We start from the raw sequence: 14,235 nt of genomic DNA on the forward strand, positions 1-14,235 counted from the left end.
TTGATGAAATCCGAGAGCTTTCTGACCCAACATAGACAGCAAGGGTTCTACAATGGTCAAGGCATGTAACAGCAGTGGTTCAAACGTAATTTTAAACGAACTGAAGTCAGGATAGTTGAATTAAAGTCATTATTTTAGTTTTCTTTGGACACAAAAAGTATTCTCATAGCTTCATAAAATTACAGTTGAACCACTGATGTCACATGGGCTATTTTAACAGTGTCCTTACTACCTTTCTGAGCCTTAAACGTGTCAGTTGCGTTGCTGCCTGTGGAGGGTCAGAAAGCTTTCAGATTTCATCAAAAATATCTATATTTGTGTTCCAAAGATGACTGAAGGTCTTTCTGGTTTGGAACGACATGGGAGTGAGTAATTAATGACAAAATGTAGATTTTTGGGTGAAGTACCCCTTTAAGAAAACACCTTTCTTTGCCAGGTAAATTGTAAGTATAATATTAATTGCATATAGCTTGAAAATGAAAGACAAACAGGCCTATTGCACTCAAAATTGCAGGTATGTAAGTAAAAGAGCCTATTTTGATGTATATGAAAGCAACATAATTATATTATAGAATTTACCTATACTGGCAGTTCCAGCTGTTACCAAATGCTCTGGGTTGAGCTTGTATTGAACCTGGAATAGGCCTATAAAACTACGTACAAATATATTTTCGTATTACAACATGTATTTATTGTTTTTTCATGATTGTAAATTTGTCCTAAACACTGAATTAGAGTTTACAGTCAACCCAAAGCTCTTTAGGACCGCGCGATGTCACATCGCTCTCTGCTCGCCGCTCTCAAGAATGGGTTCAGTCCGCGCTCACTGCACACACACTGCCATCTCCCAGCGCGAGCGGAGCGCGGCAATTTAATGACGACATAATCTGATGAAGTAGCAACAATCGGGGAAAAAAGTGGATCTTCATGCGCACAATCCCGGGAATATTCCAGCTGGCTTCAGGATGAAGACACCGATGGTAATTGTAGTGAAAACTGTTTGAATGTCTCGCATCTCTCCTGTGCAGCATTGTTGTTGAAGTACTGCGGCTCTCTCTGTTGCTTTCACATGCTGAATGAAAGAAGATTAAAGACAATAAAAAAAAAAACCCTTAATCCCTATTTCCTGAATAATGACTTGTCGGAAATTAATTTTGGGGGACAGGAAATTTTGCTTTGAGAAAAGAACATGGCTTTTGTGAATTTCTTTTTAAAATATTATTTTGAAAACAATTTAGAAAGAATACGATGCATTTTATGCATTGGAAAATAATGCAAACTGTTTTCTTATTTTAGTATGGCACTATTATATAATTAACATTCGTTTAAATAAAGGAGCTTTTTCATTCTTGTTATGATACCCAAACAGTAATATTGTACTTAGTTGCATTTTCAAAACCATTATTGCGTGATCTTATGCTTTAGTTTTAGCAGTCAACATTTAGTAAGAATCCTCAAGTTCTTATTATCTCAATCCCAATCTAATTAATATTTGAGCATGGAGATGTGATTTGTATCCTGTAATTGACTGCGCTGAGGGCATGAGTTGGTGATGATTTATGACCTTGCGCTCTGTGCTGGATTTGAACTTTTGCCCTCGTGTTTTCCAGCGTCATGGAGTAGCCGTGTTTCTAGCGATCACCATGTGCACCAGTCTGTTGTTCGTGTACAGCGTCAGCTACAATAATAATACTACAGCATCCAGCGCGTCTAAGGGCGCGTCAGGTGAGAAAGTGGAGCCCACCAGAGCGCCCCGCGCGCCTCCGGCACTGCAGGGATACAGCAGCATCATTGAGCACAAGGTAAACGCTTCTACTTTATGTATTCAAGTGAAGTTAATTATCTGTAACCAATGGAGTGATACACATTTCTATGTCCTTCTGGAAAATCCAGCTGTGTTTTAGAAGAAAATAGCAAATTTCTCACTACCCCAAGGTGGTTATTAACTGGTTTTAAGCTGCATGAGTTAAAACCACTTTTTAGGAGAGAGATACCAGCTGTATCTTTTATATAAATATTTTTTAAAACAACAATGTTTATTAGTAATATTAATCATATTTATTAATAGCTTTAATTTTCTTCTAGCTCATAATGGTGTTGCAATCGATTCCACTGTTATATGGAGAAACAGTTTAACCATTATGATTGAGTTTGACCTTTAAGCTTGATCATAACTTGCAATCTGCACTTTATGTACTGAAGCAATTTTGTACCTAACAGTCCTAATATAATGGGGGAGAGGGTTTGAAAACCTATTGACACTCAGCATAAAAATGTTAAGAATGGTGACATAATTTCAGATTAAAAAGTTATGTAATAATAATCTGTTTTTATTCAAGTGATTACTCAGATGAAGACACAGCTAATCACCGTCATTTCCAGCTCATGTTCATTGTGAATTCAGTTGCCATGAAATTGTAAAATGCTAAATTGTGACCCTGAACCACAAAACCAGTCATAAAATTTTTAAATGTTATTTTTTTCCATGTATGGTTTGTTAGGATAGATACAGCTATTTCAAAATCTAGAATCTGAGGGTGCAAAAAAAATCTAAATATTGAGAATATCGCCTTTAAAGTTGTCCAAATGAAGTTCTTAGCCATGCATATGACTAATCAAAAATTAAGTTTTGATATATTTATGGTAAGAAACGTACAAATTATCTTCATGGAACATGATCTTTACTTAATATCCTAATGATTTTTGGCATGAGAGAAAAATCGATAATTTTGACCTATACAGTGTATTTTTGTCTGGCAAGACTGGTTTTGTGGTCCATAGTCACAATTATAAAAAAAATAATAGTTGGGAATATGCTCTTAATATTGGGACATGTTGTCACAAAATGTTTCCCTCCGTTATAAAGGTGAAAATGTTCAATAGCAATCAACTTTTTTTTCCTTGTCCGCCTCTACAGAGTCTTATTGGTGTGATTATTTCTCATAAATTCTCATTCTCATAATTTAACATCATTATTAAAGCTTGAATTGTGTATTGTAGACTAATTTTAGTTCTTGTGGAAACTAGTTTTGTCTAGGCCAACAGCGCAATAGAAAGTACTTCAATCTATTTTTGAACAATGGAGGTCTTGTGGTTAAAAATTGAACTGTGGCATTTAAAATGTGTAACCAGTGTCTAGCTTTTTTCCAAACTTGGATCGAGTTCAGTCAATACTGCCTGAGCCAATCTGACAGATTTAAAATGTATTCAGTTGCTGACACGGCTAATCAATAAACCAGATTAGTTTGGAAAATGATAAAATCATTGGCCATGTTCTCTAATCTCATCTTTGGTTAGTTGGAGCCGTTTTAGTCCAAAAAAGAGAAAGATTTACATTTCATCACTTTCACTGAATTCCCTTCTCTTGTGGAAATCGACGGAGTTGCATGAGCTTGAGCAGTGCAGGGCTGAAGAGAAGAGTCAGATTGCAGGCACTCTCACAGTTCTTTGCAAAACCTTCCTCCATCGCCCATTAATCACTATTTACCCCTGGCTCAGGCAGACGGGCCGTTCGATACTCACCTGCCTTTAGCAATATCAGCTTCAACTGGAGCGAAATCCTTCATTGCCCTCTTCTATCTGTTATTGATAAATCCAAAGCAATTTTTCTGCAATGAGATTTGACACCACTTGTCTGATGCCACCGCTAGTGACTGCCATTGTTGTTCACACGAGGGCTGATAGAAAATGTACTGTTATGGTAGTCTCTGTGCACTTTAAGTCACAGAAGAGCTGTTGACAAAGCCAAATGACTCTGTGATCGATTGCCGGGTTACTTTGACGACTCTCTATGGGGCTTAGGTTTTTTGGGAGGTCTCTGATGGCTGGAGTTTAATTTTTTTGAACAATTTCATTTCATAATGACATTTGTTTTAATATATTGGTTAAAACTCATTAATTTAAACTGATATGTAAACGGTGTAATTCTTGCTATTGAAAAAGTCTCATAATATTCAATGATTTTAAGAGTCTTAAATCTGAGTTAAAGTTTGTTATATGTGATATGTTTATTAATCCTCATTCTATTGAACCACATTTTATATACAGTTGAAGTTAAAAGTTAACATACACCTTGCAGAATCTGCAAAATATTAATTATTTTACCAAAATAAGTGGGATCATATAAAATGCATGTTATTTTTATTTAGTACTAACCTGAATAAGATATTTCATACATATAGACCACAAGAGAAAATAATAGTTGAATTTATAAAAATGACCCCGTTCAAAAGTTTACATAAACTTGATTCTCAATACTGTGTTGTTACCTGAATGATCCACAGCTGTTTTTTTTTTTTTCCCCCGTAGTGATAGTTGTTCATGAGTTCCTTATTTGTCCTGAACAGTTAAACTGCCTACTGTTCTTCAGAAAAATTCTTCAGGTCCCACAATTTCTTTGGTTTTTCAGCATTTTGGTGTATTTGAACCCTTTCCAACAATGACTGTATGATTTTGAGATCCATCATTTCACACTGAAGACAACTGAGGGACTCTATTACAGAAGCTTTATGCAACTATTACAGAAGGTTTAAATGCTCACTGATGCTTCAGGAAACACTGCATTAAAAGCCGGGGGGTGAAAACTTTTTGAATTTAAAGATCAGGGTAAATTTTACTTATGTTGTCTTCTGAGAAACTTGTATGTTCTGTAGCTTCTGAAGGGCAGTACTAAATGAAAAAAAAAGTATTTAGGCAAAGTAAGAAAAATATACACATTTTCAGTCTGTTCAAAAGTTTACACCCCTGGCTCTTTCCTTCTGGAGCATCAGTGAGCATAAACCTTCTGTAATAGTTGTATGTGGATCTCAAAATGCTGAAAAACTAAAGAATTTAACTGCTCAGGACAAACAAAGGACTCATAAACAACTAAAAAACTAAAAAAACACAGCTGTGGATCATTCAGGTAACAACACAGTATTAAGAATCAAGTGTATGTAAACTTTTGAACAGGGTCATTTTTATAAATTCAACTATGTATGCTACATGTAAATGTCTTTTATGTGAAATATCTTATTCGGGTCAATACTAAATAAAAAAACATGCATTTTGTATGATCCCTCTTATTTTGGTAAAATAATTAACATTTTACAGATTCTGCAAGGTGTATGTATACTTTTGACTTCAACTGTAAGTGTGTTTGTATATATATATATATATATAGAGAGAGAGAGAGAGAGAGAGAGAGAGAGAGAGAGAGAGAGAGAGCAAGAGAGATGTTTTGTTTTGAAATTAAATCCAGTATCATATTTTGTAAAACTTATTTCAAACCACACACTTTATATAAAGTAGTGCTGTTTAATAAAAAATATGATAATACTGGAATTTCAAACTGTCTATATATTTTGCTCTCTCCCTCTTTCTCTCTATCTAAAAAAGTACCTACATTCATCTAACATTCCAGTATCATATCTGACTGACTGTATGACTCAAGTGCAGAGGATCTGAATTCAGCGCATGTCTTTTCAAGTACTATTGAAGTGTCTGAACCTCAATAGATGTCTGGGAGGTCTGTATCTTTCAGCTCTGAATTTGGGTTTCAGCACCAGTTCAGTGGATGTCAGTGTGAAAGCAATGTATAATTTCAACATTTGCGAATTTTTCAGGACAGTGAGGTCAAAGATGAGAGCAAAGCACATGAACCTGCTTAAAACAGTTGGTGGTATAACTGACGGCGGAGTGCACATGCTTTTATGCTGCTTTAAGACTTTAAAATGGGCAGGGGTTTAATCTTTAAAGTAGATGCCAAGTGCTGCCTATTGTTTTGTTTGCCATCGGATTATGTGGGTGGATTAAAAAGTCCATCATTACATCCGTGATGTCTGGCTGACAGTATAGAAAGAATGCATATTATACTGCCCCAAATTCAGACTTGCCAGTTCAAAGGAAACAATTCTCAAGAGCATGTTAGAGAACGTACAGCCTGCTAATGTGGTTTGAAGATACTGGAAGGCCTCAGTTTGGAAAAACCGCACACGGACGCAAATAGAATTATGAAATACTGTTTAAAATGCTTTTAAACCCAGCTGGATTCTTTGAAATGCTAAGAGATGTGTGCCAGTGCATTCTACTGTTTCACAGAACTTAAAGAGATGAGAACAAAAAAACTCTGCTGTCATCTTCTCACCCTCCTTTTTTTTTCAATCTCGTATGACTTTCTTCAGTGGAACACCAAAGAAGATGTTCACGCTGCTCTGTTCCATACAATGAAAAGTAAATGATGACCAGGGGCTGTAAAACCCAGAGAAGGACAAAAAGTAATCTATTCATGTAGTGCACTATATGTGGAGACTCAAGTGGCAAAAATGTCTTCTGAGATTATCTCATCTTTGCCTCATTCATGTTTGTGTGGATTTGAACTTCAAAACATGAACTAAAACATGTTAAACCATGTATTACATCAAAAGTCTTGAAATATAATATACAATTTTAACAAAATGTTTTTTGAAGCTTGACAGCCCATGGTTAGTAAGAACTGTCATACAATGAAATGGTTTAATTTTGTATTTTACAGAAAAAAAGGGGTTGGAATGACAGGAGAGTGAGTTAATAATGACAGAATGTTCATTTTTCAGTGAACTGTTCCTTTAAGAATGATAGAAAACGATTTTATAGTCCATAGCACTTATAATTCCTCATTACACAGCACATTAGCTGCACGCAGGTTTGGATCCATATGCACTTTGAGGATTCAGTAATTGAGAGGACTGACTGGATCTTATGATTTGAAATAGAGATACATCAGTACTGTAACATTCATGTGAACATCCAAGGATTTCTGCTTTTTATCCTCACTATGTGATTGTATATGGCTGTGTATGTGATGTATAAGGAACATTCACTATTCAATTGTACACTTTTGCACACTGTATGCAGACCCTAAAAAGTACATGTTCATTCATCAGTTCATTCATTAATCTACAGTTCAGTTTAACCACATGCTGTTTGTACTGGTATAGCACTTTGCAGTACCTCATGCATTTAAAGGAATATGTCTTGCAATATACTATATTAAAGATAACATGATATATTAAAAAAAATATATATATATATATATATATAAAAAATTAAATATTGAATTTTATTTAAAATGGGGGGGGGGGGGGTAATGTAATATAGGGTAGTGTTAGATTTAAGGGTAGGTTCAAGGTTGGTACCTAGTTATTACCTAGTTATTGTAATTACTATAATAAGTACATATTATGCACATGAGGAACATGACTGTAAAATAATAAATAAAATGCTGCCCAAATTTATACCACAACAGAAAGTAATACTAAAGAATAAAGATTGAAGACGTAAAAAAATCAGTAGGGTACAATGGGGCTGAAGGCACACCCTAAGAAAAAATTTGCTTTTCACTGAATGATTGTATGATTGCAGAAAAATATATACGTTTGTATTGAACATTTATGGAGCAAAAGATTTTGTGTGAAAATAAATCATACAAGTCATTAATTTGATTTAAAAATCTTAGAAATGTATAAGGTGGCAAGGGGGGCCTTTTACCCCACACACAGGGTAAAAGGCTCACCAGCATGGGGTAAAAAGCACACAGTACTGATACAAATACTTTAGCAAAGTTTGTACTATTTTCTGCTTATTTTGATAAATAAAATAATTTTTGTTCAATAAATATACTGTCATTAAAATATGTTAATATAAAACATATTTTAAAATACAGAAACAAAATGTAAGGATTCTGAAAGTATTGAATGAGATCCCATAATAATTTAATAGGATTTACAGTAGTAACAACAAATTATATGATATGGTTAATATCATGTTTTAAATATGATGATTTGATTCTAAACATGGTGATTATGTCTAAGATGGACACCCAACATAATATATTATATTTATCATTTGAATCTAAGAATGTCATGTCAACAAATAGAAAAGTCAGAAAAGTCATTAATTATCTTGCTAATTATTGTGCCTTTTAGCCCCAACAGCAGGAGCGCTTTTTACCCCAAATACCATACTTTTACATATTATTTCATTATTTAAAAACTGTTGCTTTATTTATCTTAAACAAATCTGAAAATTATTAAAAATACCTTTGTCTCAAGACATATTCAATAATTCTCTTTAGTACTTAAATCTACGTTTTTAAAAACATCAAATTCAAGTAAGCACAGAATTGACTTTGCATTGCTGTCCCTGATCCCGTCAAGCATCAGCCAAATTGTCACGTGTACCTTGAAAACTGGATGTTTTGGAAAGTGCTATGCCACGTTTTTCTGCCATCTAGTGGGTTAGAGGAAAATAATATCAAAGGCATCTTTTACCCCGGGGCACATAGTTTTTATGTCTATTTAGCAGTAAAATATTTAGCTAATAGCCTCCTACAGAAATTGACCCTTTGCAGGGAGTTTGACTGACAGGCGATCTGACCAATCATAATGTAGAATCCGCCATTTTGTCCAACAAACAAACCAGACCGGTGAGCAGGGGCGCCGCTCGCAATTTTGGGCCCTATGACAACACCAAAGGTTGGCCCCCCCTACCACACCAAAGCATATCTCTGGGGGCCCCTAAAGGGTGTGGGCCCTTAGAATTGTCCTAACTTTCCCCCCCTTAGCGGCGCCCCTGCCGGTGAGTAGATGGAACTTTGGTGGATTTAAACTTGAAAAATGGTGTGCATTGATGTCTTTCCACCGTTAAAATAAAATATAGTTTGATGTTCACTCATGTTTATTTCATGCTTTCAGTAAATATGAAAAGATATTCAGTTTACATGCTGCTTAAACTGAGGCACTACAGTGATCAGTCATGATCCATTAAAGAGACACAAAACAGTATTTATTGTCTTAATTTCTTCAAAAAATACAAAATTTGTATTGTTTCATACCAGAAGTAATCTGCTTTGTCTTTTCTCTTCTTCTTTTGTTTGATAATTAACATAAATTATAGCAGGTACATTAGGCTGCTGTCACTTTAAGACTGAATGCATGGATGCAGTATACTGATACACATCCAATTTTGTCCCATCTGCATATTATGACAGTCAAGTTACATGCTTTGACTGATTTGCATGTTCATTTTTGAATTTTTTATTAGGAGAGGCGAAAGCGAACCACTGTAAAGGAAAAGAACAGAATGCACCACAATAATTGTTTTTATCTTGATCATTGTTTGTCACAATCATTGGAAGTCAAAAACAAAATTGAATCCAAAAAAGCTCACTAGTGTAGGAGACAAACTCTCTCTCCATCTCCCTCATCTTTTGAGTGTGATTATTTTGACTTTTCTGTTTTTTAAATGTCAAATAGGTATTGCAATTATATTGTCATTGTGAATTCTTTTGGTCACAATAATTGTGAAGTGAAAATCTGTTATTGTGACAGGCCTAGTTCGTGCCATTACACTAATTTCTTTTTGTGTGCTACAACAGCTCTAATGGTCACGATTAATTCTTGTTTTACTCAGCACCAATGTTTGCTCTAGCTGCAGTCGAGTAATGTTGACATAGTACAGTCAAATATTAGATGTACAAGGATCATTTAATTTTGTCGGTCACAGTTTGGAAAGGTTTTTATCCCAGCCTCTGCAATTAATTAACAGTTTCCGAAAGGTGGATGGTGATAGGATTGGCCCCCCTGCTCTCCGCTGAGCTCTCTCTGCATTTCATTTGCTGGATGACTGCTCCTTTGAATCCTCCCAGTGTGGGACGAGATGAGTGTCAGTTCTTCTCTCGACTGTGGAGAGGGGAGAGAAGCTGAGTGAGTGAGAGAGAGAGAGATCCCAATGGTCTTCCCTCAGCTCAGCAAGCCGGGCTGATGTCTCCAGTGATGGTGAATTTGCACGCTCTCAGCTCTGGGCTGAAAACATCCTCTCTGCTCACTCTGAAAACACACAACCTGTGGACATAACCAGTAGGGGAGCTTCGAATGTGCACTGATATGTACACCTCAGGAACACAATTTTAGAGGGAATTGGGAAGGCAAGGTTGAAAGTCAATCCCCTACAGTTACTATCTACCAGTTCAAATGCTACTCTATGCCTGATTCCTCATTTCCATTAGGTGCTAAAATTCATTTTTTCCCAAAAGCTTGTTTTTCGGAGCAGGTTTACTTATATTCTGGCCTAGTGGCTGCTTAATTCATGAATTAATGTTATTTGCATATCAACACTTTAAGTTATTGGTGCTGCTTATAGGTCTCACTGAGCCAAACAACTTTTGTACTCTATGTCATAGGCTCCACCCAACAGGAAGTGAGATATTCAGGGATGTCTAAAAAGTGCATGCAATGGAATTTGAAATACTCCTCCTAGGCGTTTCCACCGATGGCCACCAAACTGTAAAACTGTAAAGGGGTCCTTGATAGATCAAACACTGTTGCCGTGGCAACGTGTCAAACTTTAACATTTGTTTCCTGTGTTTTTGAGGCAGATAACATGCTTAGACACACACATCAGTATTAATGATAGTAAAACACTGGCAAAAGCTCATAAATGGGCGTGGAGGAGACACTCTATAGCGCCACCTTTTGACAGAAGTTGGAGGGTTAGTTGTAGCTACAGACATCAAACTCGGTCGGTAAATTGGTCTCATCAAGCCGGGCAACTTTCTAATTTACACCCATTAGCTACGACCAACAGGAAGTCGGCTATTTTGATTTGAATGTGGATATTTGGAAAAATATAGCTGTGAGTAAATTCATATCACTCATAGCAGAATCAGACAGTTCACACCAAACTTTGTCAACATGATGCCAAGATACTGAAGCTTTGGGATATCTTGAACTGTGTTGATGTGGTGATTTATGAAAGTAACAGTAAAAAAGATGAAGAGTTATTTCCATATATCTTTAAATTGCATTATTCTAACTCATCAAAACTTTTTACATATAAAGAACAAGAAATTCTTAGGAAATACGTGTAGTTTCAAAATGTTATTATGCTCAGAGGCCCCAAAAACATTAAAAGTGTCGTATATGTTTGTCAGATTAAAGCTCTAATACCAGGGATGAACACTAGAGGTCCTCATAAGATAAGGAATCATTTGACCTCTAATGCTATTTAGCTCATTCTCAGTGTATAAGAATGACAATAATGCATAGATAGAATCAGTTGATATGTACTGTACTGTCAGTGTACTTTTACATAATTATTTTGTATAGATGCTTAAAGAGCATTAAAATCTTTTTTTAATCTTTAAAGGAAAAATTATATGATTTATATTAGTGGTGGGCCCTTATCGGCGTTAACGTGCTGCGTTAACGTGAGACTCTTATCGGGCGATAAAAAAAATATCGCCGTTAATCTATTCTCAAAGTTGGGTTGGGAGCTGGGTCTAAACCACGTAAGCTATGATGACTTTCACCTTGATATTTTAGTGCGGATGACGTATACCTAGTCAAATTGCACTGTAGGAGGCGAGAACGAGTCTTCAACTTCTGTAAAATTACCACATCAAATGTCAAATGAGACGTGCAAACATGGATGCAGTTATGAAGCCGCTTCAGGGCAGGTGCATGCGTTGCTTGACCCTTTTTACTGGGGCACGTGCCCCAGTGAAAATCTGCTCTGCCCCAGTAAAATCTCAAGTTTGAGTTATAATTTACTTTGATAATCCCGAAATAAAGATATTAAACTATATGCAACAACTGAATTGACGCTTCTAAAAGCAACGCAGTTTAATCGAAAACTATGCACGCAGAAATCCATGCCCGTGCGCGTCTGTGTATTTAACGGCAACGCGCACATCGTGCAGCCTTTTGTGCAGAAGTACTTGGTTACACAAGTTTGTATAGGTAATTATGTTGTAAATGCAATTGTCAAGCAGTTTGTGATGCATTTTGGAAACAGGAGATGAGCGCCTGATCTAATGCACCACCTGGCCCGTTCTCGAAGACTTACTTTTAGTCATTATTTGGGTAGCACACATATTCTGAAAATGCCTTCAGCAGAATTCAAATTAGCCATTTTAATCTAGATTAATCTAGATTAATTCCAAGATTTAATCTAGATTAATCTACATTAAAAAAAATTTATCTATGCCCACCCCTAATTTATATACATATATACACTCTCACTGATAGAATAAAAAGTCTTATAAGTATGATACTATACTGCTCAGTTCACTTAATTAGAATGAGAAACAAATACATCAACTAAGTTAATATGTATTTATTTTTAATATATTTGTTTATAATTATTTTACAGATGCTTATAGATCATTAAAATAATATTTAAAAATGGTTATAGATCATAAAACATGGTAACTATTTAAAATAGGATCTCTTTTGTTAACATGAGTTAATGAACTAACAAACATGAACGAACAACGAACAATATATTTGTACTTGATTTTCTTAAAACTTCATAAGAATAATGTAAAAACACGGCCGATGAGAGTCTGTAAAGGTGTCCCTGATGCATCAAATACTGGCAAATAAAAAAATACATTCAAATATTTATTTCCTGTGTTTATTTACTTTGCTCTGCACTCTCTCTCTCTCTCTATGTGTGTGTGTGTGTGTGTGTGTGTGTGTGTGTTTGTGTGTGTGTGGTAAGTGGCTGAGTGTAAGGATGTGTGTGTGTGTGTGTTTGTGTTTGTGTGTGTGTGTGGTAAGTGGCTGAGTGTAAGGAGGGGGGATGGGTGGTAAGAGAAAGAGTCAGAGAGGAGGAGAGACAGTTAGGGTTAGTCCAGAGGGTTACTGTGAATGCATGTGCCCGCTGGGCACCGCTTTCCTGATGCTACCGGGATGGTGATTGCGTTTGTGGCGAGGGCCCGCCATCGCTGCTTGCAGCTATATTATTATTATTTTTTATATTTCTCTCTGAGCTACACTTACAATGTTTGTAAAGTTTCCATCCTCTCTCTAACCCGAACAATTAAACAGGTAATTTTTCACAGCTATGCCTTGAAGAAACACTCCTTCTTTAAAATGAAGAAAAAAAAAATGAGATGGATATTTCATAAAAATGGTACATGGAACCATCAAAATGTGAATAATATTTTAAAATGTGCATGCATTCCCTTTGAAAATGATACATTTTAGTGATACATATCGGGCATAGTGTTTTTTTTTTTTTTTCAGAGAGTGGCTGATATTCACAATATTTTCTGTTTTTTGTTTGTGATTTTTTAATCGGTATTGGTTAATATTTGAAATACTGTATCAGATATTTGCAGATGTTTCCACTATTTTTACTAGGGATGTAACAGTTTTTACGACATGATTTTTATTTTTTTTATTTTTAAAAAAAATTAGATTTAACACAAAATATAAATGAAAAGGTGTCCTTTCATTATTGCTTGGAAAAAATGCTGCACAAACCCCTGATCAAATAAAAAAAATATTACAAATAAAGAAATATAGAAACAAACCAAGGCTTTACATGTGCATTTTCCCAATAAAATTAAAGGCTGTGAGGCTGTGTTTTTTGTGAAACTATACTACATAAAACTTCTCTGCACGAAACAACAGCTGTCGGATTTAATGAGAACGCAAATTCAGTCTCTGACAGCAGGTGGCGCTTATGGAACAGCAGCATTACAGCATGTCCTTGGTTACTGCTGTATGCACTGTAGCACTATGCTTCTAAACTATACTTTAAAGGGGACATCGGATGCCCATTTTTCATTTCTTAAGTTGCTTTGATTTTTTAGGGTCTTCATGAAATGTCTACACAATACTTTGGTTATAATTCCTGTAAAACAATACCCTTTTTACCTTGTCAAAACAGTGATTGATTACAGTGCATGTCTCTTTAAATGGTAATGAGCTGCTGCTCACCTCACCCCTCTCTTCCCATTTTTAGATATTTGGTGGCGTGTTACCATCAGAGTATGTGAGCGGAGTGGAGCGGTAACAATTTCCCCTCCGCGCTCAGTGCATTTAATAATCGCTCCTCTCCAGCTCCACTCCGGGTTCACAATTTTCCGCTCCCGCTCCACTCCTCGCTCACTGATATCAGAAACACCGCTCCGCCTTCGCTCCGCGTCAAAACATTCAGAAATAGCCTTATGTTTTAAATATAACGGTCCTGTTCATAACACATATGAAAACAACAGGAGAGTTTGGAATAGTGTGCAAAATTTGTACCTACCACATACCAAGCTAATAACATTGTCAGCATTAAAAGAGTATAAATACTGCTTTATGCAGTGCAAGGTTTGTAATGAAAATAACTACATTTTCGTCAGTTATTTTACATATGGATCGCTGCATTTCTTACAGATTTCTGATAATTCGAAATCGGATACCATTACATTTGTTTTAATGC

The 14,235-nt window shown here is 35.7% G+C and overlaps 1 protein-coding gene across 1 annotated transcript in view; it reads left to right on the plus strand.

Moving 5' to 3' along the window:
* Window positions 1-834: 834 nt before the first annotated feature.
* The window catches only part of st6galnac5a (ST6 (alpha-N-acetyl-neuraminyl-2,3-beta-galactosyl-1,3)-N-acetylgalactosaminide alpha-2,6-sialyltransferase 5a), a 49,871-nt gene continuing 36,470 nt past the window's right edge, over window positions 835-14,235 (plus strand). The window contains exons 1-2 of the mRNA XM_073848805.1: window positions 835-980; window positions 1,611-1,802. Coding sequence (XP_073704906.1) covers window positions 966-980; window positions 1,611-1,802 — 207 coding nt within the window. The 5' untranslated portion in view covers window positions 835-965. The remainder of the gene's footprint in view (window positions 981-1,610; window positions 1,803-14,235) is intronic.

Source organism: Garra rufa, chromosome 10, assembly GCF_049309525.1.
Source record: "Garra rufa chromosome 10, GarRuf1.0, whole genome shotgun sequence".
NCBI lineage: Eukaryota > Metazoa > Chordata > Actinopteri > Cypriniformes > Cyprinidae > Garra > Garra rufa.